At 32.8% G+C, this 23,460-nt stretch overlaps 4 protein-coding genes across 4 annotated transcripts; all 4 read right to left on the bottom strand.

Annotated features, from left to right (window-relative positions):
• Positions 1 to 708: 708 nt before the first annotated feature.
• LOC123215108 (ACT domain-containing protein ACR4-like) lies at positions 709 to 3,870 on the bottom strand. The gene is made up of 7 exons (XM_044635166.1): positions 3,475 to 3,870; positions 3,249 to 3,294; positions 3,038 to 3,152; positions 2,882 to 2,949; positions 1,625 to 2,221; positions 1,356 to 1,460; positions 709 to 1,260 (listed from the first exon to the last, which is right to left on the bottom strand). Exons 1-7 carry the CDS (start codon positions 3,546 to 3,548, stop codon positions 916 to 918), a joined length of 1,350 nt encoding a protein of 449 aa, XP_044491101.1. The 5' UTR covers positions 3,549 to 3,870; the 3' UTR covers positions 709 to 915.
• A 5,676-nt stretch (positions 3,871 to 9,546) lies between these two features.
• On the bottom strand, positions 9,547 to 10,885 carry LOC123213062 (transcription factor TCP20-like). Its single transcript, XM_044632401.1, has one exon. The coding sequence runs from the start codon at positions 10,692 to 10,694 to the stop codon at positions 9,906 to 9,908; it is 789 nt and encodes a 262-aa protein (XP_044488336.1). The 5' UTR covers positions 10,695 to 10,885; the 3' UTR covers positions 9,547 to 9,905.
• A 4,138-nt stretch (positions 10,886 to 15,023) lies between these two features.
• Positions 15,024 to 19,507, bottom strand: LOC123213439 (glucose-6-phosphate 1-dehydrogenase, chloroplastic). The gene is made up of 10 exons (XM_044632875.1): positions 19,069 to 19,507; positions 18,516 to 18,748; positions 18,297 to 18,391; positions 17,999 to 18,113; positions 16,985 to 17,190; positions 16,754 to 16,903; positions 16,541 to 16,661; positions 16,208 to 16,437; positions 15,910 to 16,110; positions 15,024 to 15,591 (listed from the first exon to the last, which is right to left on the bottom strand). The coding sequence occupies exons 1-10, from the start codon at positions 19,250 to 19,252 to the stop codon at positions 15,342 to 15,344; spliced, it is 1,785 nt and encodes a 594-aa protein (XP_044488810.1). The 5' UTR covers positions 19,253 to 19,507; the 3' UTR covers positions 15,024 to 15,341.
• A 1,484-nt stretch (positions 19,508 to 20,991) lies between these two features.
• LOC123213441 lies at positions 20,992 to 21,720 on the bottom strand. Its single transcript, XM_044632877.1, has one exon. It carries the CDS (start codon positions 21,670 to 21,672, stop codon positions 21,115 to 21,117), a length of 558 nt encoding a protein of 185 aa, XP_044488812.1. The 5' UTR covers positions 21,673 to 21,720; the 3' UTR covers positions 20,992 to 21,114.
• Between the last annotated feature and the right edge of the window lie 1,740 nt (positions 21,721 to 23,460).

Below are 23,460 nucleotides of genomic sequence, written 5' to 3'. Positions count from 1 at the left end.
AATTTGAAATGAGTTCGAGTCTAACTTCTATGAGTTCAAGCTCGAACTCAAATTCTACTATATACAAACTAAGCTGAGTTTGAGTTCAGTTCAACTCAAATCTAACCTTATGTGTGTGTTTATTATAAACCGTGTTGCTATCTTCTAATGGTTGAACATAAAATTTAATTTTTCATATCTTATATTATATATGTATGATAATATATTATTATTTGAATAAATTTATATATATATTATTTATATATATAATATTATTCTATTATATATTATCTTATTTTTGGATTAATTTTTTAAAATAATACAAATAATAATATTTGAAATTATTAAACTATCAGATTTTTTTGTATTGAAGTGTACGTTATATAAATGTGTACATTGTTTATATAAATGATATTGAAGGGCACAGGTAAAATGGAATTTCTTTGAAAAAAAATTTATATAAAGCTTCTGCGTGACAATCTTGCATTCAAACATTGCCTTTATTTGCATTGTGACAGGCTTGAGAGGGATTTTGATCCCAATTCAAATTGGTTTTAATTCATTCTAAAACTTTGTGTAACATTCTTGCACAAAAACTTTTCCTATATGTAGATGCTGATAAAATGGTTGAATTGAGAGGATTTTAATCCCATTTCAGCAACCTTAAGCTGTATTGCCATTACCTGTTGCTATGCCTGTAAGATCAGAATGCTTTAGAGAGCCACAACGGAGGACAATAAGAAATGAAAAATCTACCAAGCAACAGAAGACTGATGTATGTATTTACATGAAGCTTTACAATGTTGGAATGGAACAAGTTTGTGGCCTGACTGACTCTAACTAACCTAAATGTTTTTGCAATGAGATTCTGAAGCACACTCTGTGAGTAAGGCAAACTAAACCAGGGAGAATCTTCCACTCTCCCAAGTGAACTACTCACGAACGTGACTTAATCAAACCCAAGTTGTAGAGGAACTTCTCTGACCTACTTCGGAAGAGATAACCCAGGGAGAATCTTCCACTCTCCTGGGGTGGAGATTTAGAGTACGCTATATCCTTCACATGTAGTATAGTCTGACCAATCTCTTGACGAACTGCTTCAATTGTTTCGCTCTTCACAGGATTTCCTGATGTATCAATGACATAGAAAACATTTACAGCTTGGGAACCCCTGGTAGTAACCTCAGCTCTGGTGACTGAAAGACCGTTTTCTCTAAATATGCGAGTAACATCAGACAGAAGGCCAACTCTGTCTTCACAACAAAGTTCTAGACTTATACCCTGTGAAACAAACAATGCAATGACACCAAATTATGAAGGGGCAGACAAGATATGGAAACTAAAATCTGAATTAAGACCTCCAAATGCCTCTATACCTCAGAAGCTCGCCTCTTGATTGCAGCCTCCAAGCAATTTACTACCCTTTGTCTCTCTGCTTCAGAACTAATAGGGTTCCCATCCATATGCCTGATGTAATATTCCTATCACACAATAGTTAAGCCAATATTAATATGACATGCTCCAAATTGGTACCATTTGACAATCTCAAAGCCTTGCTAATAACTTTGGGAAGGCAAAGTTCATTCTTAAATCAAATGTAAAAAGTCAATCAGAAATTGGAAAAGGAACTGATTTTAAGGGCAACCTGGGATGCCTCTGGTCCTTCAGCTATGACAGTTGCATGGTACACCACATATTGCATATCCGTCAATGTGCAAACTGTATCAAACAGTAGTTTAGGGCGGTCTGGGCACCTCAAGTTCACAACAGTATATCCCTTGTCTGAGACATTTTCAACAGTAACAAGAGGTTTGCATCGCTCACGTGCTGACCCACTAGTATCATTCATATCATAATCACGATCAGCATACAACATTTGATGCAGCCTCCTTTCCTTATGAGTGGAACCCACAGAAACAGCCGTATTGGCACTCTGCTTATCTCTATCCCCTTTGAGAACATATAAAAGAAGCTGTTTGATTTTAGCAAGTGTATCAAGATCGTCAATTGGCAGTCCAGTAGCTTCACTAGTAATATAAACCACTGATGCCATTCTAGAATTATGGGTCCAGACTTCTGCAGCTACCACATTACATTTGAGGTCAGCAAGAACAGCAAAAACCTCTGAAAGCAGACCTGGCCGATCTCTCCCTGTCAGTTCTATGGTTGTGTGCTCTGGGGCAGCTTGAACACCCACAGACCTTCTTAAGGATCGGAAGCTTCGAGCCCTTCGTCCCAGTGACTGTAAGATGTAAGTTCAATTATTAACATCACATGGAAGACAAATGGATCCTCAAATATTTTAGCTAGGACATCACACAGCAATTAAGGCCATCAATTTACAAGTTATTGTTAGCTAGACATTGGGGCCAACTAGCAATTAAGTGTGCAGTGACCACTCTAAGTACCGAATCTGTACCTACATACAACTCAACCAAACATGTTTCTTTCCCCAGCATTTAAGCACTCAACAAAGGCTTTATGAACACTGTTATTTGTCCTCTTTATGATTTTCTTTCTCTTTTGTAAAGAAAGGAGTCTGTCATGGCTTTAGAATTAGAACAATATATAGCAATTTTTTAGTATGAATGTGCTATAACCAATCTCTAGTCTAGGCTATAGAGAACTAAAGGAAGAAAGGATACTATTAATCTATCAAATGAAACGGGCAACATTTGATTCCATAATAGTTCCAGAAAATAGTTAAAACCAATGGAATCTATTCTGAGGTGTCATTTTGGCACCTAAAGTATTCAAAACAAAGAAAAAAAACTCTAAGTGTCTGTCAAAAAACAATAGAAATCAAAACTGTATTCTCAAGTCCACTCCAACTTGGATCTCTATGTAACCATCTTCCAAAAAACTTCAGAGTTACGAGAAATCAAGGTTTCTGTAGATCTACCTGTTGAATTCTTTCAGCCACAACATCTTCAGAGAGTTTGTTTCCATGCTGATCTGTAACATGAAAGACTGCATAGAACAATGAAATTAATCCCAACTCATACAACAAAAAGAACACAAATTTATAAGGCTAAGCCCTTGAAAATCAAAAGCTTACCATCCATGAACCACTCTCCATCTGAAGAAATGTAAGCTCGACGAATTATGAGATTCATATCATTCAAAACCTGAACAACTTCTAACAAACTTCCACGCTTATTTGCACTATCAACCTGGAAAACATTGAAAGAGGAAAAAAAATAAAACAAAAATCGTCAAGAATTTGTTTATAATATAACCAGAGAATTCCAGAGAATTCAAGCAAGCACCTTTATCAGAGTAGCCTCTCTGCTTGAGGTGTTATCAACAGTGACCCTGTAAATCCCACATCACCAAGAAACAAAATCACGTATCTTTAAAGCAAAATCTTTCAAGCGCCATCATTTCATCTCAAGAAAGGGAAAATTTTTTACGAAAAACAAACAAAAAGAAGCCAAATTTGATACAACAAAAAGTGGAACCAAATTAACATGAAAATTTAAGAAATAAAGATACCTTGGAGGGTTCACTCGTAGCACAAGCTTCTCAAACTCATCATCAACGCTAACAGATGAAGTCCAGCAATCCATTTTTGAATAACGACAGTAAAGATTATGAATTTAAGAAGCGAAACTGAAGAAGGGCTATAGAAAAAACAAGAAATGGGGCTGTCTGAGCTGCGCGTTTCTGAATTTGGCTGTGGTTTTGTGTTGTGTGTTGTGTGTTTGTTGGGTGGTGGTGGCGGCTCTTGAGTTGGACGAAAAATTTTGGAGGGACATAATACACAAGATAACCCAACAATTAACAAAGTACAAACAAAATATTTATAAATACACCACAAATAAAAAATAAAAGAGAGAGGGATGGCACTGTCATCATCCGCGTTAGTCGCTGGCTCAAGTGGGTCCTGCCTTTTCCCTTCTCGTCGTCTTTGTGAGGCTGTTTTATGACTGGGGTGCTCTTCACAAGGCGGCTGGCTGGCTGGCTAGCTGCCTCTACTCTATGTTTCTTTCACCAACATTGCAAACTGTTTAAAGTCACCCCTTTTTCTCTTTTCCCTTTTTATAGGCAGGCCTGGCTTTCATTATAACAAACATAGTATATAATTCAATGGCTGGTTCATAATTAAAATTGAAGTTTGAGAGGGCATTGCCAGTGCCATAGGCCTTTTTGGCAATACACAAAGCAATGTGGACTGGTGGCACAGAAAAGAGAGACAAGCTTCTTTTTATCTGAAAATGTAGCAGGATTTTGCTGTGCTTAAGGGAATTCCTTTGGCTTAAAGGGAAAAATCTATCTATTCGAATGAAAGTTATCAGTGGAAAAATCCAGTTGGATTTTGTTGTGCTTTTGGGTAGTCAATATTGAAGGAAACTATAGATCTCATTTATCTGTTTTCCATATCTACCAGGATTCTGCCAAACTGTATATGATTTCCTGTCTCTCAATTTCGCCAATTTTTTTTATTATTATTGTTGGCCTATTTTCATACGAACAATTGGCGCATCATTTTTACATATAATATTACTATTTCTTAAATAATTGTAATCTGAGATGAAAAGACTACATTTTAAAAGGTACCCATAATATTATTCTTTCCTTCAATTTCATAATATGTACTTCTTACTATATTTAAGTGACAGTGGTGTATCTGTCTCATTTCCAACTTTATTAATCACATTCACATACTAAAAATTGCTTTTAGTCTCAATTTAGAACTTTTCATTATAGGTCCTCTAAAGCAAAGAGATTCCAATATTCGGTTAAAAGATTGTCCCTACAAGTTTTCTCTCTGATTTAGGGTTATCTTTTACTTGTTTTGATTCTCATGGTTAATTATTTATTAATGCAACGTTCATGACTTTAAAGAATTAAACTCATGATATTTTGTCCATAAAAAAGAAAGGAGAAGTCATCTAATTGAACGAATATTGTTGTACGATCAGACTTCTCAAAAAATAATATACAAGAGTAATATAAAAAAGGTGATTAGTTATACAATTAACTTACAAAGATTAAACACATCTTCAACGTGTAGATCAATCCAGAATATAGGTAAAAATCTTTTTATTCAAATGTACCAAAAAGTGTGGGACTTAATATCAATCATTTTCATTATCCCTTAACGTATCATTTTTATTCATAATTCTGACATAATATTCTATCTTTATCCCCGTATCATTATAAAACGGTCATTATCTTATATCTTTTGAAGAAAACACAATGAACTAAATTCGTTAGATACCCAGACTTAATATACTAAATCCTGATTAAATATTTTTATATAATTACATAATTAACCTTTCTTATTGTTCTATAATTTCAAGACTTTACTGACTAGGGTTTAGGGTTTAGAGTATATTGTGCATATTACGTTTTTAGGGTAGTTTGGTTTGTGATATATAAATATTACTTTGATAATCTATTTTTTATTATTTATATCATCTTATTTGGTTTTTCAATAATAAAATATTATGATAATATTATATTACTAATGATGATGTGATAAATAATATATTACCAATTATGATATAATAGATAATATAAATGGTAATTTGATTACTATCTTCACTGTAAGTATTTAAAGATTATTAGCATAATTTTTATTTTATAATAATTTTATTTTTATTTATCAATCTTTTATGACTAAAATACGCTCATTTTTAATTAATATTATAAGTAATTTGAAATATATTTTAAAATAATTATATCTAAAAATATTTAAATAAAATAATATCTAAGTATTATTTTATTACCTTTAACTAAATACAATTATTATTTATACTTGTCATTTTTTACTAAATTTTATCACATATAATAATTATTTATACTTATTAATTTTTTAAGTTATCTATTTTTAAGGTAATCTTTTATTTTTAACAATAAAATATTATTTAAACCAAACGCTCTTTATTTTATCGAAATTACTTAAAGAACAATCAATAACAGAGCAATAATCTTATTGTGTCCTATTTTTCTGAATAGAATTGCACTTTTGATTCTATATACTTCTCCTTGGGTGAATTCTTGTATAAGGTATTATTCATATTAACACAACGCAAACAATTTCACATACGAATTTAATTCAACGAATTACCATAAAATTTAGAATGAAAAGAATTTCGTGGGGGTGTTTGGATGAAGGTAAATAACAAAGGGTGGGACAGAGGCATGTGGATCTAGTGGGTGTGGGATGTACAGTAAAAGGTTGGCAGGTCGGTTAGATAAGATGATCATAACCACCAATCAGATCACATCAAAGGTGGAGATGGGATTGGCATTTGGGAATCAGGTAAAAGGGAAAAAGTTTGACCAATTTAAACAATGAGAACAATGAAAGCCTTGTCACTTTGCCACCACAGGGCTGATTTCCTTTGCCCCCTCAGAGTTTGGCCTCAAAACACTTTTACATGCTAATTGTATAAATCACAGTTTTCCATCCAAAGTCTAACTTCATTAACATAAAATAATTTCAACACAGTGTTAAGAAAATTAAATTACCATATTACTCTAACTATTTCATTTTTATAAATTTTCACATCACCCAAAATTAACATTGTCTTTTGCATATATCAACACATTATTTTTCTCATTTCACTTTCATCATATTCTTCTTTTAAATGGTTTTTGTATATTTGGGTGGGTGGCAGTTTTGATAGGTTTGAGTTTGGATAAATAACAATTATATAGGTTATGTTTCCAAACTTAAATTATAGGGATTTTTTTATAGGTTTTTAAACTTATAAAAATATCTAATTGTCATGTTTGACAATTCTTGTGGATTTGGGTGGTGACTATTACGGTGGGTCTTAATTTGGGTGGATGATGATTCTTGTAGGTGACAATTATAACAATTAGGGTTTTTAAATTTAAATTACAAAAATTGAATAAGAGGTTTTAAAGATTTAACTATGATTAAGATACGTAAAAAAGTTATTTTTTTAATTTTTAAATAATAAAATTACCCTTTTCCTTGAACCATTTATTTTTTTAATAGGGTAATATCTTTAATAATAAAATCATATATACATATTTTGAATTTATAAATATATACATATTTAATATATGTTATCATACGATTGAGTGATTTTAAATTAAAAATAAAATAACATCTAAATATATAATAATAAATTTAAATATATATATTTATATATTTAAAATAGGTATTTATATTGTTACGAATATTTTAAATGAAAAAGTATAATTTATATATTTAGTGGTGTAAACGGTATTTAACATGAAACCTTGGTACGAAAATGCACATGACTCACTGAAATCAAAGATGATTAAATGAAAACAAAAAAGAAAGGGAGAGACAGAGAGAGACAGAGGCCGTACCAGCAGGACCCAAAAGTAAGAACATGTGAAAAATGCACATGGTGAAACTGAAAGGACAGCACAAAGCATGAGATTGGCAATTTTCTTTCTGTCCAACATTGTTGCTCATATTATTACCTTCTGGTAACCCTAGTTCTTTACCAGTCCACACCACTCATGGACTCCGGTGACTTGCTCATTTTTTTGGTTTTACTTCTACCATTCTAGGTTAAACTCCAAATTTCTTCTTTACTTTTCACTGTTTCCTTTTCTATGTATAAAGTATTCTGACATCATATGTTCTTCCGAACTCAAATCCATTTAAGCTTTTTCCAACTTTTCTATTCAGTTCGCTTGGATTTTTTGTCAGATTCGGTTAATACAATTGGTTGATTTACCCCAAAGAGTTTATTTATAATCACAATAAGATAACTTGAGCTAAACCAACTCTAAACACAATATATTAGTATCTTGAATAGCAATCAAATCGAGTGAAACTAAATATTATTGGGTTTAATTAAGACTTAGTTCGAAAATTATAAGCTTGATCTCAAGTTTGAGATATAAACTGTTAACTTGATTTTAGTTTAAAGAAAGAATAATTGAATTTCATAATTTAAATATTTATATATTATCCATTATTTGAAGTTTGGTGTTAGGCTGTATGTATGAATTCTAAAAGTTGAGGGGTTGAAATTTTGTCATATTAAGATGTGGACGTATTTTTTTGAGGATGGGAGATTTTAAAACTCAACATAATCTTAGAAATAATAACTATCTAAATAGATTTTTTTTAAGCACTTTTTTAAATTATTGTTTTGAAACCTATATTGAGTTGGAATACGATAATTAGTTTAATTCAGTTAAATGATGAAATCATTTAAGTAGTTGATTGGTTTGTCATATAATCGAAATGTCTAACCCATGTTAAATTGTAATTCAATCGTTTGTCAATCTAACATTTTTCAAAATTTTGTGATAGTTAAGATTTGATTCCCCACATAGTTGGTGAGGAATATGCACTACAATTTTGTTTGGTTATATACTATATCAATGCTTATTTAAACCGTTCAGCCGATGTGACCAAGACAAACCTGAGCAGACCACATAATTGGGTTAAGAATGGAACTAGGTCATAAAACATTATTTGAAACTGCATACAATTGGAATAATGAAGGAGCACATGTGCGTGTGCGTGTGTGTGTGTGTGAGAGAGAGAAGATTCAGGAAATCTTGATTGGTGTGAAATTGGACCCAGCCCAATTCAATTCATGTGGATGTGTTCCAGCCACAACCAGAAGTTGCTCCTCCACTGGACCACCTTAACATACCAAATTGCCCACTTCTAGAAGATGGAATCCCCCAAACTTTCTCTTGTATGTTTATATTCATATTCTCATCTCGCCTACAATTTAATACGATGCCATCGTCCATGTGGGTTCTAGTTGTCTATAGATGTGGCTATGCAATATGTGCTGCTTTCAGCTGGTCTTGGCAATCGCATCATACAGAATTATGGATCTAGGCTGTATTGACAGGTTCAAAGAGAAGACCCATTTGGCACTCGTGAAAGAGCTCCATATAGAAACAAATTTTTGATAAAATTCTGTGTCTTTGCTTCAATTAATCTACTGAATTTGGATGATACATTATATATAATTCTTTTCAATGGACGTAAGCTTTACAAAACCATACCATCACACTAGAGATAGAAGGCTCACATGCTCTGAGCTTCTTTTATCAGAGAAACATCAATAACAGTTGATTAAGATTAAATGTGATTTAAACTATTTAAGTTTTGATCAAACAAATTGAATTTGAATTGATCTAAATATATGAATTTAAATCAGTTAAAATAAACTCTAAAATTAAATTATTTCCAAGTTAAATTCTCAATTAATCAATTTTAGATAGTGAAATTTCTTCACAAGGAAGACAAGAATAACAGTGAAGTTTCTAAATCAACATTTGGCCCTATGAGAGTTAATCACGGCAAAAAATAAGCAATCAATGAGAGGAATTTAAGTAGTCAATTCCATCGTGTCGGATAATTTTAAACTTTTTTTGGCAGGGAATGAATGCTTCATCTTGAAGGAATAAAGCAAAGGATTACAAGTGAACCAACTGATTTATAGCCCTTGACTTATCTTTTGCAGGGCTAAAAAGCTGTTCATCCCAAGAATAAAAGGAGACAAAAACATTGAAAAGCTGGAGGCATCCATAAGAGCCGGCGTTTAATTGAAACACAGACAAATATTACGTCCCAAAAACTTATTTAAAGTATTTTTCTAGCTGCTTTGATAATAAATTATGCTTCAGAATCCATATTTGCTTGTCTAAGTTAACTTTCAGAAACAAATAAACACACCATTCAAATATGCATATTGCTATGTATAACACAATTACAATCTCAAATTTTTGTAGCCAACAAACTCAAATCAAACCTTCAAGCCATTGCTCTTTTGATCTTGTAACTCAGTTCATAAGGGCTGAAGTAAGAGAAATCTTGACTCCAACTTCATGTCCGCAGCAAGAAATATGAGGGACTAAAAGCTTCTGAACTATGCTACGCGTTTCTGACCAAAAATTTGTCTTACAACACTTCTATCTTAATCAGTCTACTTTCTTGATCATTGAAAGTCATCTTTGTCAGGATGCTGTTGCTGATTCAAAGATCCTGAATTGCTTCTGTGGTGCTCCATAGGTTGATAAAACTGGCTGAGAGCTTGAGAATTCAACATTCCAACGTGCCTGTCTTGCGAGAGACCAAGCTCCAAGCCTGGAATTTGTTGGTGAGAACCACTTAACATAGAGGAAAAACTCATCAGACCCATATTCATATTTGGAAATTCTATCCCATGGAACCCGAACTTAGACATGTTATTCAAGTTTTCGCTTCCAAAACTTGATGCTAACTGCCCATAATTTTGAACAAACCCTGACCCAATTCCATTTATAGTTGGCCATACCCCACTTCCTATGTGAGACCTTCCTAAATTTGCACTCATGGTTGTCCAATTGGTCCTATTCATGGACCCAACACCTGACCCCAGTCCCTCTATCTTTGTATGCAAACCGGCAGAAACAGAGGTCCCCTGTTGAGAAACACAGGCCTCAGCAGCTGCAAGCATGGAAGCTGGAATGGTTCCAGTACCAGTAGCAGCAATAACAGATGGTTCAGCTTGTTGTAACAGCCATTGAATTGTCTCTCCGTCAGATTTATGACCCAATTCTCTGGTTAATTGAAAAATCCTGGCGGCACATAAAGCTGGCATCCTGATTCTTCTTCCTCTACCATCGACTTTTGTGTGTCTATCTTTGCTTGAGCTTCTTTTTGGGGCCAGCTTCTTTGAACCATCAGTTTTGTTTGCAATCATGAGTTGGAAGTCTTTGATCTCCCCAGACTTGTTCTCTGCCATGCTTGCCTCTTGGGAAAGACTCTTGAAGGTGGGTACCTCCAGCGGATGGTGATTTTCAGGCCTTAGATTCCATGGAAACAAGGAAAAAAATAAGGCCCTTCTTTTGATTGGTAAAGGTAACCTCAAAAAGACTTGCTTTCTTGACCTTTCAATGCAAGTGTCAACGTATTGGCTTCATGTTCAAATTTGGAAGCTTCAACTTAAAATTACCACGCAATCATTTAACTAAATTTCAGATTTACAGGTACTGACATCTCACTATTGTTTTGTATTCCATACTGAACTTTACCCAGTCCGGAAGCTGATACTGAAAATTACAGCAATTAAATCATGCGTGTATTGTGCCTCAAATTAGTGACGTGGATTGCTAATGGATTATAATAATTAGTCTGCATTTGTGAAGCAATTGGATTCACTATTTCATAGCAGATTTTGATAAAGGGTCTGATCACCTTGAGATATCAAGTCATGGCCACAGGTGGGTCCTTGAAAAGAGGATTACTTTACATATATTTCCACTTGTTTTCTTTCATATTTTGAACCAATCACGAGACAGGTTACTCTACACAGTCTCGTCTTCTTCGTAAACAAAACATGACCCTTTCGTCAAATCTTATATTAACAAAACAGTTTTGTAAGAAAAGTGAATGTAATACTCTATCCTAGTATAGGAGAGAGTTCAAACCCCTTTGAATTAGAATTTTACAAACGGTATTAAATCTTTGTGAGTTTTCTTAGATGATGGTGTAGCAAATCTTGATAAAAAGAGTGAGACTTATAAGATTTCATTTGGGAATGATAAAACTAAACTAGTTATATAGTTTATGAATTCCTAAATTATTAGTACATATTCATAATAGGTCCTGCAAAATTACATTATCATAACAGTAAAAAAATTATGTTCATCCTTTGTAAAATCTCTCGAAATGCACCAGTTTGAGGTGCATGCAAGGTTCATTAACAGCTGTGGGAATGGGATATCAAGACGGGCAGGTGAGAGTTGAGAGCAATCACCACCAATATGAATATGTTAAGTCCTTGCAATGCTTTTCATGAGTGTTTCCCCGCTTGTAGACACAAGAGGGTCCCTTGGCAAGCAGGCTATTGACATTTTAACCATTACTTGAATTTGAACATTTGAATCGATCTTTGGCAGGTTTGAAGTTGAATATATGAATGGTATTTCACAATTGGAGGGTCTTAAATTCTTCTTTTTTTCCTTTCTAAATGCATTATTTTCTTTCCCATTTAAATTCCTTGACTGGGTTCTGCTCTAGTCGAAATACCATTCAAACCCATTAATTGTCCTTACTGCACCGCCTCTTCTATGTAATCCTTCAGCTTTCATGATTGCTAAAGGTTTTTGACTAGTTGTTAGATGTTATCTCTCCTCTAACGTCCTGATCTAATACCTGATCCACAGCCAAAATATTGTCCCTGTGAAAAGGCCTCCAAATAATATGGGATTTGTGTTACTTCTTTAGTCAATATTTGTTTGCTGTAATCAATAGCCCCGTCCAACTTTTCTCCTCCAAATCACTACACAATCCTTATCTTTTACACTGATGACTTTACTTTCAGAGTCTATTTTATATAAGATACTGCAACTTTTCAAGATCTTCAGTGTTAAGCCATAGTTTAAGCAACCCATTAGAATTATAATATAGATGAGCAATAATCTATAAAGATTCTAAAACTTTATTCTCTTTGTGTATTATTTCCAGGCAATCAAAATCAAAGCAACTTCGTTTCTCTCGCACAAACATACAGTAAATATGGTTGTCCCTACACTGATATACAGCAAGTGGGTACAGAGTGATTGATGTACGGTTATGGAATCGGACAAAAAGCTGACGCGGTATTTCAGAATATAAACAGAAACCCTAAATGGTTTATCGTATTTTGCTTATGGAACCACTTTGTCATCACTTGCTTGCTGCTCAAGGCCTGGTAGCTATCAAAATGACGGCATTCAAGGCAACACTCTTTTTATATCACTACTAGCCGCTCATGTGGCTTCTGAAAAAGCTGAGGTTCAGGAGAATCAGGACCCAGTGTGTTAGAGTTAGAGCTTGTAATACTGATTTGTAAGAGAGCACAGGTGTACATCAAAATTAAATTCTTAGCTTAACTTGTAGAGCAATCAAAAGTTTGATAGGTCATCATTCGTTCAGATAAAAGCATGGGTAAAAGAAGGAGAATAAATTATTTGTTTTCTTATGTACACAGGTCACTCTTACCCGATAGTTTTTACATTTATTTAAATGTAATGAAAAGTTTATCCTTCGTCATTATACAATATAACTAAATTTGATTACTTTTATTTAGATTTATTATTATAAAAAAAATATCAGTCTTATTATCAGGGATATTAAGATTGCAAATAGATAATGGGGTTAGGCAGTAGTTGGATGAATGATGTTGATACATAATCAAAATGTGAAAAGTGAACAAAACGAGCTCAGCCAGCAAGTTTCTGATGGTTAAAAAAGCCATTCTAGAACATTCTACTAGTCCCCTGGTGGCTAGCAACTAAAGAACACCTATAAGTTGCTTCTTAGGATCAGTTTGTTCTCAGATAGTTGCAGATTCTGTTTTGATCTATTTTTTTAAGAGAAATTATAATAAATGTTAAAAACTAGAGGGTGTTTAATGAAATTGCCCAAAACTCTAAGGTTTAAATAAAAATATCCTCAATTTAGAAAAATGATCAAACTATCCTTGTATATAAACCCTACATTTCCCACTGATTTACTGTTTAAAATCAGAGAAAATTTGAATCTCTCACGGGTCTTCCACGGGTGCAACGGTTTTTGTATTTTTTATCGACTTTTCGTGTATTTCGACAACCGAAAATGATAAATAAGGATAGTACATCATCTCACTTCTTGTTTGAATCAATTTATTGTTAGGATTATTGAGATTTGAGGGAAATTTTGAGGCTTGAATGTTTAGGGTTTTGATTTTGAACAATGCATAAAATGTTTTGATTCTAGGTTGTTTTGCTTGAATTTCTTGAGGTGTTTTGTGTTATTAGATGTGTATATTTGACTCGTGTTAAAATTAGAGATTGAAATGACGATTTTTAGCCAAAAAACGGGTTAGATCTGTTGGCGCTATGATAACCTCCCATAGGCGCCCGTGGGGTGGGGGGGGGGTGGGGAATTTTAGGGGGAGGGGGAAAAAGGGGAGATCCACAGGGGTCTATGGGAAATTTTACATTAAACAGTGGGTCAGTCTGTGAAAACCGTGGGTTGGGTGAAAATTAACTTTTTTAAAACTATAAGACTTATATGAGATAGACTTTGAACGGTTATAACTTTTGATCCAGGAGGAGTTACGGGGTCTGTAATATATCAATGCAAAGCTCATTTCGAGCTCTATAACAACAATCAGCTTTATCGGTTGTGCCAAATTTGGAGGCCAAAATAAAACTGTTTCAGTGTGTATTATGCAATTTTTTTGTTTTATCAAATTTAGGATTTTCAGTTTTTGTGATTTTGAGCTTGTTTGTGATTGGGCTAGACTTTTTTGATATATAGTTTTCAAATTTGACATTTTTAATTACGATATCCTTTTCTAGACATGTTTTACGATGTAATTATAAAATTTTAGATCGATTTTTCAGTTTTCTCATTCATAAGCTATTTGAACTTGTAATTTTTAAAATTCAGATCTATTTTTTTATATTTTCGAATGATTTTTTTATTATTGACATTCTAGGGTATTTCAATATATTTATTTATTTTTAACATGTTATTTTCAATATAGTTTTCATGAATTGATTTTTTTTCGATTCGAATTTAGAAATATGAATTTCTTCCTTCCAAACCGACCCGTAGTAATTGATATTAAGAAAAAATGAGAGTGAGAGTGAGAGTGAGTGTTTATATAAATGTGATAAATGGTAATTTTGGTATTTAAAAAAATTAGAACATTTTTGCTTAGGAATAAAAGAAATGGGTATTTTTGCTTAATAAAAAGGTAAAATGGATATTTAATATAATTTCCCTTTTTTTAATCAATATTGATGAGGAAAATATATATATAAAGAAACGAGAACAAATCTCATTTAAATAAAGATAAGATCATCTCTCATTTCAGTTGTAAGTGTTATCAACCACAACAGTATATATTGCTCGATTTGATAATTTATATAGTCATGTTCCTAATTAATGTTGTCCTTTCTGCACTTTCTTGGCAGCCAAACAGAAATAACGGTCTCCTAGAAAACTGAATTCTTTGAAAGCGTTACAGGCATTCAGCCTTCCCCAGCACACAAACTCACAAAGTTTGAAAGAAAAGGGCTTGCAAAGGAACCGAGAAATCTGGGTTAAAAGAGGACTAGAAAGGGCTATTACCATGTTTATAACCAACATTAAGAACTCCATCTATTTCCCCTCTGGGAAGGAACAAATAGATATTTAAAAAACAGATCATGAGGAGGAAAAACAATCTCGCAAAGGATAGGCTCCTGCTCTTCCTTGGTTTGATCTCTCTCTCTTTTGCTTTACAAACGTCACCTGTCAGCTTTTAATAAGAGTTTACTTCATCCACCACCATCAATAATACAAATTCAATGCACCCGAATAAATAATAAATGTATCACGAAGCTTTTCTGCTCGTATAACCTCATTCTGATAGCACTTATTGCTCGCCGTTGAGGTCACCCCACCGAACTTTGTATCTAGCCGCAAGGTAGTGAGCTCCAACAGGACCCCGACTTCCATAAGGATAGTACTCGGGGATAATCTTTTTCTCTTCTAGTTCTTTCAGAAGGGGAGTGAAGAGAGCCCAAGCAGCATCTAATTCATCACTTCGGATAAACAGCCTCCTTTCCCCTTCAATAGCATCCAGTAGAAGCCTCTCATATGCATCTGGAATCTCCTTTGAATATCTACAAAGACCGTACCCACTAAGATTAATTGGAGTGACACATAAGTTAATGTAGATGCTAAAAAAGAAAAAATAAATAAACATCAGATGTGAGCAATGTCATATTTGAGTATTTTCACTGACAAAATCAGATGCAGAAGCAGCATATCCACTTCAAATTCAACCAAAACTTATTTTAGTTAATTTTCACCATGTTTTCATGCCCAATGAAAAATGACCAATGTCTCATTTTGTCAGCATACCGTACAAATGTGAGTTGATCCCCGAATCTATGAACATGTTTTACCAGCACAATACAAAGTCATGTTAAAATGTCTACCTTGCCGCATAGTGAAGGTTTAGATTACTACGGTCCAGTCTCATTCCCAAACCAGGGACCTTGTTATTGATCTTCAAGTAAATAGCCTCATCAGGCTGTACACGTATAACAAGTTCATTTGTAGCTCGGTCAAGATCTGTTCCAAAATTTCTGTTATATAAATTGCCAGGCACATGCCTAAACTGCACCCTTATCTCTGCCCTGAAGAAAGAAGAAAAAATAAAGTAAAAAATGAACAGGTAATGGATTGTCCAGTCCAAGATGCAACATATATATAAATTATATCTTCCTTAGATACCTCTTAGAATGCAGTGCCTTGCCAGCTTTCATGAGGAAAGGCACCCCATCCCATCTTGCATTGTCTATGAAGAGGGCAGCCGCCGCAAAAGTTGGAGTCAAGCTGCCATTTGGCACAGTCTTGTCATCAGTGTAGGCAGGGTAATTAACTCCTCCTTTTGTATGGCTCTTATATTGCCCTACAACCATGTCTTCAAGTTGTAAAGGTCTCATAGAACGTAAAACTTTGACCTGGCATTCAGAAGCAATTCAAAATTTTAAATTATAAAAAAAAAAAGTGCAACAGCAAGATATTACAAATAAGCCCAGCTTCAGTGTCTTAGTACAAAAGAACCTTTTCATTTCTGATATCTTCTGCATCCAAACTGACAGGAGTTTCCATGGCAAACAGGGCAAGAATTTGAAGCAGATGGTTTTGCATTATATCTCTTATTATCCCATAATTGTCAAAGTACCTAGATTTAACCCATAGAAGAAAATAAATCATAAGATCTTAATAAATATGAAAACTAAAAAACAGATGTACATATAAGGAAAAAGACAATACCCTCCACGTCCTTCAGTGCCAAAATCTTCAGAGAATATCAACTGTACATTCCTAATATACTGCCTTGACCATAATGGTTCAAAGATGAGGTTGGAGAAGCGGAGAACAGATAAGTTTTCAACTAGCTCCTTCCCCAGATAGTGATCTATCCTGTAGAATGTAAATTCGTTCAACGAGGGAATAGTCTATCTTCTTTCATAATAAGACAAACTATGGCTAGAAAATCTATACCTAAATATTTGATCCTCATCTAAGTAATTCTTGAGGGCTTTTGTCAAAGCAGATGAGGATTCTGAATCTCGACCAAAGGGTTTTTCAACAATGACCCTTGTCCAGCCATTACTAGATGATGCTGACAAGCTTGCACACTTTACAGCATCTATGAATATATTTGGAGGGATGGACAGATAGAAGAGGCGATTAGAAACCCTTCCACCCTGCACAAGTGATTTCTCGTTGTCAAAAAAATTGGACACGCTGTTAAAGGATTGATTGTTTAAATCAAGTGATATTGGCATAAAAAATATGTTTGATACCTAACTAGCTGCAAAAGAACATAATCTATGAAGAACAAAGAGTTGCATTTGTTGGTAATTTGAAAGTGAAATGATATATAATACCCCCAGATGCCTCAATGTTATATTGCATCCTATTACAATTCTAACATGTACCCTAACAGACATGGTAATAATTTGCGGATCCTCACCAACAAATGCAAATGATGCTAAGAGGTATGCTACCTGATAAATAGTAATTCTATAACTCATAATAAATATAAAATTACTGCTCCCAAATTTTCCTGGAATAAAGTATCAGCACAATATAATGATTATTAGCCAACATAACTTACAGATCTAGACACATGATATTTAACAGTTCCAGAATGGTGAGAAATCAAATATTTCAACTTGGATTAAAAATAAAGTGTTTTTCTCTCTCTTTCAATAAAGATGCAGGTTAAAGCCAACACTCAATGAAGCGCAAATATCTATTCGTGCAATAACTTTTGCCAAACTCCTGTCCCGTTATTAATCATCAAATGCTTAGAAACGTGTAGGAAAGAAGAATGCAGAATTGATCCTGATCACAACAAACACACAATATAATTTCCACTTAAAGAAGCACCAAACAAGAAGCAAATAAATTCAACTATAAAGAAAGGCTGTTGGAATAAAAAATTAAAAAACCTACTGGTACACTAAAATGTACAACGTTATCACCACACACATCCTGCAACCAAATTACCTCATGTTTCTTCAGCATCTTGTCAAGCTCAGCAAAATTTTCCTCAGAATCATACTGACCAGAATGGTAGAAACATCTTTTAAGAAATTCCTCCATCTTTTCATCACAGTTCTCCCTGAAAACCAAACAAAAAGACATTTGTCATGTCTGAACTAAGTTGAACAACAGAAAGTCAATATAAAACACAATAAGAGAAATTGAAGGAAGCATGAAATGAACATAAGAGGACTTCCTTCATCCAAAACAACCTCTATTATGCCAACTACAAATCACAAACAGAATATAAAGCCCAGTTCACCTCTTATCAATTCTGCAAGTGAGGGTCCTGCTAACCATGTTTCTGAGTTCTGAATCAGTCATTTTACTCCGAGCATAACCATATATTGTAAAGTGCTGCAACCAAATATATTCACACACAAAAAACTTTACGTTAACACAATGAAACTTACAACCCTTTCAGCAAATTGAAATCGCAGAAAGACAACACAGATTAAAGGAAAGATAAATTAATTGAAACCTTAGGAAGACAGTCCTCATAATAAAGCGCGAAAAGTGCAGGAAATATCTTCTTCTTGGCAAGGTCCCCCGAGGCTCCAACAACAGTAATACTAACAGAGGACTCATTTTCATTATTATCGAAACTGACTGCATCTTTACATTCCTCTAAAGATGCACCCGACAACAATCCACCTTTCGATTCCTTGAAAGGGGTTTCATTTCCAACTGGGGTTGCTGTTGTGGCCAATGGACCTATACAAATTACCCATTACATAAAAAAGAATCAATACAAAATTAAACAATTCAACTCTATTACTATAGCTGATGAAACTTAAAATTTTATCTTTAAGAATATACTTCATGTTTCTTTCATTCCATTTTCTTCTAAATTTCAATAAAACAGCTCCTATTAACATTGAAGCCTTTTTACCCATTTTTTTATTCAATTCATTAAGTCTGTAGTACAATTAAAACAACAAATTCAGATAAAAATCAGAAAAATGGAAAGAACCCAAATCATTAAACTACAAAACATGAATGTTAACATAAAAAATAAAAAAGAAAAAACAAACCATCTTGCATGAGAACTATATTTTGATGGGAATTTTTCAAACATTGAAGAAATATCTTAGACCGTTGGGGCAACGAAGAAGCGAAACCAATACGATGATGATGCCCATTTGATGAAGAAGATGATGATAAACGAGAAAAGGCATAAGAAGGACAATGAACTGATGAAGAATAAAGAGTCGCCATCCAAAAACTCTCTCTATATATTTTCAACCAAACAGACAGAGAATAAGATTAAACAGAAGAAATAAAAGTGAAGGGTGAAAGAAGATTGAGTTAACAAAGTGGGTTTTGAAGAGGAAGAGAAGCAAAAAACTTGTTCGGATATATCGAGAAGTCGGACTCTTGAGATCTCCGAAAGGCTGCTTTTGGCCTTTCGTCTTACCAGACAATTGGAAAGGCAAAATCACAAATGGCGTTTTATTCCTTTCATTGTTTCTTTCGAATTTAGGATCAACGGGCTAAAACCTAATTAAATATATAAACACCATCATAGCCGTTGGATGAATCCAACGGTTAAAAATTAAACCTGTTGTTTGAAATTTCTGTTAATTAAAACAGAAAATAAATATTTTGAGTATTATGTAAAAACCATGTGGAAAATGAATAATTGTATGGAATTGGAATGAAGCATGAAACATGTTGAGCACATTTAAGGGCAATATCTTAATCAACATGGGTTGAATCTTGGAAAAGGTCCACGTCAAGAGCAATTGTAATTTTAAAACGTTATTTTAAGATTGATAGTTGACATTCAAACTCTATTAAAAATAATTTAATTTTGTAAAAATAGTTTAAATTACTATTTTAAAAATCAGATCAGATTAGTTGATTTAATTGATTGAATCAGAAACCTGTTTTAAGTTCTATCCAGTTAGCATTAAAAAATTATTTATTTATTGACTTGATCAAACCTGATCAAAATTGACAAAATTGAGTTAGACCAAAATTTAAGATAATTTAAAAAATTTTAATTATCTTTGAATAATTTGATCAGTTCAAATTAGATTGGATAAATTTCTAAATATTTTTGTGATATGGTAAGTTCGGCTAGTAATTAAGAGAAGGTCTTATCTATGAACTCTCTACAATAAATAAAGGAAACTCCAATTTTTTATAAATTTTATTATGATAAATTTATTCTTATATCAAATTATTAAAACTATAATTATTTTTTTCCCTCTTGCAAAGACTTGATAAATATTTTAATATAATTTTTATTTTGTGGATAACAATAGTGTAGTATAGGAGAACATACTAAACATATTTACGAAACATCATACAAAGAATTGACATATTAAAATAAAGATTATTTTCGAGTGTCAATAACTAGGGTTATATGAGTAATTTGAGTTCGAATTTAAGTTAAAAATTAAGCTTATTTTTATAAAACAAATTCAGTTTAACAATTCAAATATTTAAATTTAAACCAATCTAAATAGAATCTAAAATAAAAATATTTTAAAACCAAATTCAAATATCATATCCTTGTCTTCAACTGATTTTAAACTTTATTTTTTTGAATTTAAATTTATCTATAATTAAGTCTTATTCTGGTTTTATCTTGACTGAATTCAAATCCATTAATAACTTCAATACGAATAAAGATAAACACACGAACAAGAGTTGTAAAAGTTAGCCCATTGGGCTCCTGTATTCATCATTGTTGAGCCTGTGATTACCCTTTACTCTTGCACGGACTTCATCTTTGAAGCAATCTTGAATTACTTTCTTTTCTTCTCATTCTTACAATAATTTTTAGGTAACATTATATATATAATTCTTATATATAAATAATAATATATTATTATATAATTTAATAATTAAAAATTAAATATAAAATAAGATGTAATCACATGATTAGACATTATTATTTGTACATAAAATTATGTAAATTATTTTATTAATAATCTTTAAAATATTTATTAGAAGTCTAGTAATTATGATTAAGTTATTTACAATATTTTGTTGTCTATAAACACAAAGATGTTCTTCGATTTATAGAAGAAACAAGGACATAGTTATTATCATGATCAAATGTTGAATTTTCATGCCGGGCAACAGACTATTGATTTTTCTTCGAGCCATCTTTGCTTGTTAACCCTAGCAATGAATTCTTCAACTCTCTTGTTTAGCTCCTGAGCAGGCAATCCAACTTCTTCTTCGTCTTCTTCTTCTTCTTCCTGATCCTTTTTGTCCATTTTAACTTCTTTTTTCTCTTGAACAGTATTATAATTTGAGTCAAGACCACTAAGCCTTTTGCTTCGCTCAACATACTTATCGTAATACTGATCGACAGCTGATAAAGATGATGATTTTGAACCGAGAAAATTTGATTCTCCTACAAGGACGACAATGATGACATTGACAACCACGAACAGCCACTTGGGATTATTAGAAAAGGAAGACCAAATATACGGCAGATGGATGAACAAAACCTGCGTCATGCAACAACTTACAGAAGAAAACCAAAAGGGATAAGGCCAGAACAAACTGCAAGCCAACCCAGTAAGAGCATAAACAATTACCAAATTACAAACAAAAAAGCAACCCTTCTCATAATTCTTATTGGCTTGAAGCTTCTTCACTCTCTTCACAGAAGCCATGGCCACCGAAGAAGTTGAATACAGAAAATCAAGGATTGACGTATGACTGAACATAGAAGTGGAACCAAAAGAATGGTTTATATAGTAGGGAAAAAGAAGGGCTTTTAAATTTTATTTCTTTTTTTCTTCTTTTTAAATGCATGGGAGAGTTACTTTATGAAAAGACATGGTAGGTTGTGATTATAAAATTAGGTGCTTTTGGCTTGGCCTCCTCCGCCTGCCATTTTAGAGTTTTGTCTGGTATTGCTGGTTTTGAATTTTTCCATTTTTTCAGAATATTTATAAGAGAATATCCCTCATAAAACTTTCTTAATTGACATCATTGAATAGCTTTTTCAAGGATTTAAGTTTGATCATAAAATTTTTGAATCAAATGAATGTACAATATGCATCGCATATCAGTCTTAATTAGATGTATATTCCATTTGGTCAACTTAAATTCTATATAATACATGGATAATGTTCATACGAGTGCAGTGAACTCAAAAGCTTTTATATATTATTACAAAAAAAAAAAAAAGGAGATAATATGTTTTGCACAGTGGTGATCCCAATTCCGAGAGGGGATTGTCCAAATTCTAGAAATGTGATTAAGCCAATAATATATAGATTTTTCAAAAAGATTTGTTATGGTAGCATAGAGATTAGGTTAATGAACCTTTCATTAGTAAATACAATAGACAACGAATAGAATAACAATTTGCATTCAAGCAAGTACTATCTGTGGGTAGAACTAGTGTGACTTACTACGAACATGCTAACCTTCTAATATGTCTGTCAAGTATTTTTTAATTAAGATTTGTATATAAAAATTGTAAGTGTATGTGCTGAGAGAGAGTAGTTGTGCCTTATGCAATCAAAACAAATTGCCCTCTAAATGTGCTGGTGATTCACATATATGAACACTGTTTCAAGATATAAGTACAATAATTTCATTTGTGATGACAAAACAAACAGAAGAAAGTTAATGAAAAAGAAAAGTGAGAAGATATTTAGTGCATAATTCATTCTCCTCCAGTTTAACTTCACTGTTAAATTTGATCTTTATATATTAAAAGCAGATGAGTTAGCACTAGAAACTGTGATAATATTTTGTTCTCGCTCTTCATGGATGCTCACTGAACGCACTAGAAAATTTTACTAAAAATTTGAAAATTGTCCTTGTCAATCTGCCATATTCTTGCTTTTTGTATTAAATTATTCTGCTTTCTCCTCCATAATCGAAAGCTGAAAGCATTAGGTAGCACGTTTTGTTGAATGGAGAAAAAGGTTGGCTTGTAAAAAGAGATACACAGTTGAGTGATCATGAAATCAAAGTCATTGTCAAAAAAAGTTTTCTCTGTATTCTCTCTAGTTCCAGTTGCAACCTACCCTTGGATATGAAGGTGAAATTTGCTGAAATTAAAAAAATAAATAGTAGATTCGATTTAATCCAAGCTCAGAACTCATTAAGTTTATTTGAGTTGGTGTAAAATATTATTAAAATATTATCAATAAAATAAATAATAATATTAATAAAATAAATAATAATATTTAAAAAGAGAAACAAATAAAACTCAAATCGAATAGTTGATTCAGGTCCACCCCTTTCCTACAAAAAAATAACAGGTTCAAGTTCAACGAATCGGTATGTTACTTTTGGGAAATGGGAAATTTCAGATTCTATTTTAAAAGATCCTTTACTTAATGTAAGAGAGAAAGGAAGTGGATTATTGCTGAAGCTTCATAGAAGTGGGGCTCATAAAAGTTATGCTTTCGTCACTTAATGCTGCCCAGCTACGCCAAATT

This window comes from Mangifera indica, chromosome 4, assembly GCF_011075055.1.
Source record: "Mangifera indica cultivar Alphonso chromosome 4, CATAS_Mindica_2.1, whole genome shotgun sequence".
NCBI classification, from domain to species: Eukaryota; Viridiplantae; Streptophyta; class Magnoliopsida; order Sapindales; family Anacardiaceae; genus Mangifera; species Mangifera indica.
The sequence above is the reverse complement of the archived record's forward strand: the minus strand, read 5'-3'. Positions and strand labels throughout refer to the sequence as shown.

Coding starts and splice junctions, on each gene's coding strand:
- LOC123215108 (XM_044635166.1), bottom strand. CDS start 3,548: ATGGATTGCTGGACTTCATCTGTTAGCGTTGATGATGAGTTTGAGAAG. Junction 2,222..2,881: donor TGGCTGAAAGAATTCAACAG/GTAGATCTACAG, acceptor TACATCTTACAG/TCACTGGGACGAAGGGCTCG. Junction 1,461..1,624: donor AAGGACCAGAGGCATCCCAG/GTTGCCCTTAAA, acceptor ATTGTGTGATAG/GAATATTACATCAGGCATAT.
- LOC123213062 (XM_044632401.1), bottom strand. CDS start 10,694: ATGGCAGAGAACAAGTCTGGGGAGATCAAAGACTTCCAACTCATGATT.
- LOC123213439 (XM_044632875.1), bottom strand. CDS start 19,252: ATGGCGACTCTTTATTCTTCATCAGTTCATTGTCCTTCTTATGCCTTT. Junction 17,191..17,998: donor AGATGCTGAAGAAACATGAG/GTAATTTGGTTG, acceptor TCACTTGTGCAG/GGTGGAAGGGTTTCTAATCG. Junction 16,904..16,984: donor GATGAGGATCAAATATTTAG/GTATAGATTTTC, acceptor TACATTCTACAG/GATAGATCACTATCTGGGGA.
- LOC123213441 (XM_044632877.1), bottom strand. CDS start 21,672: ATGGCTTCTGTGAAGAGAGTGAAGAAGCTTCAAGCCAATAAGAATTAT.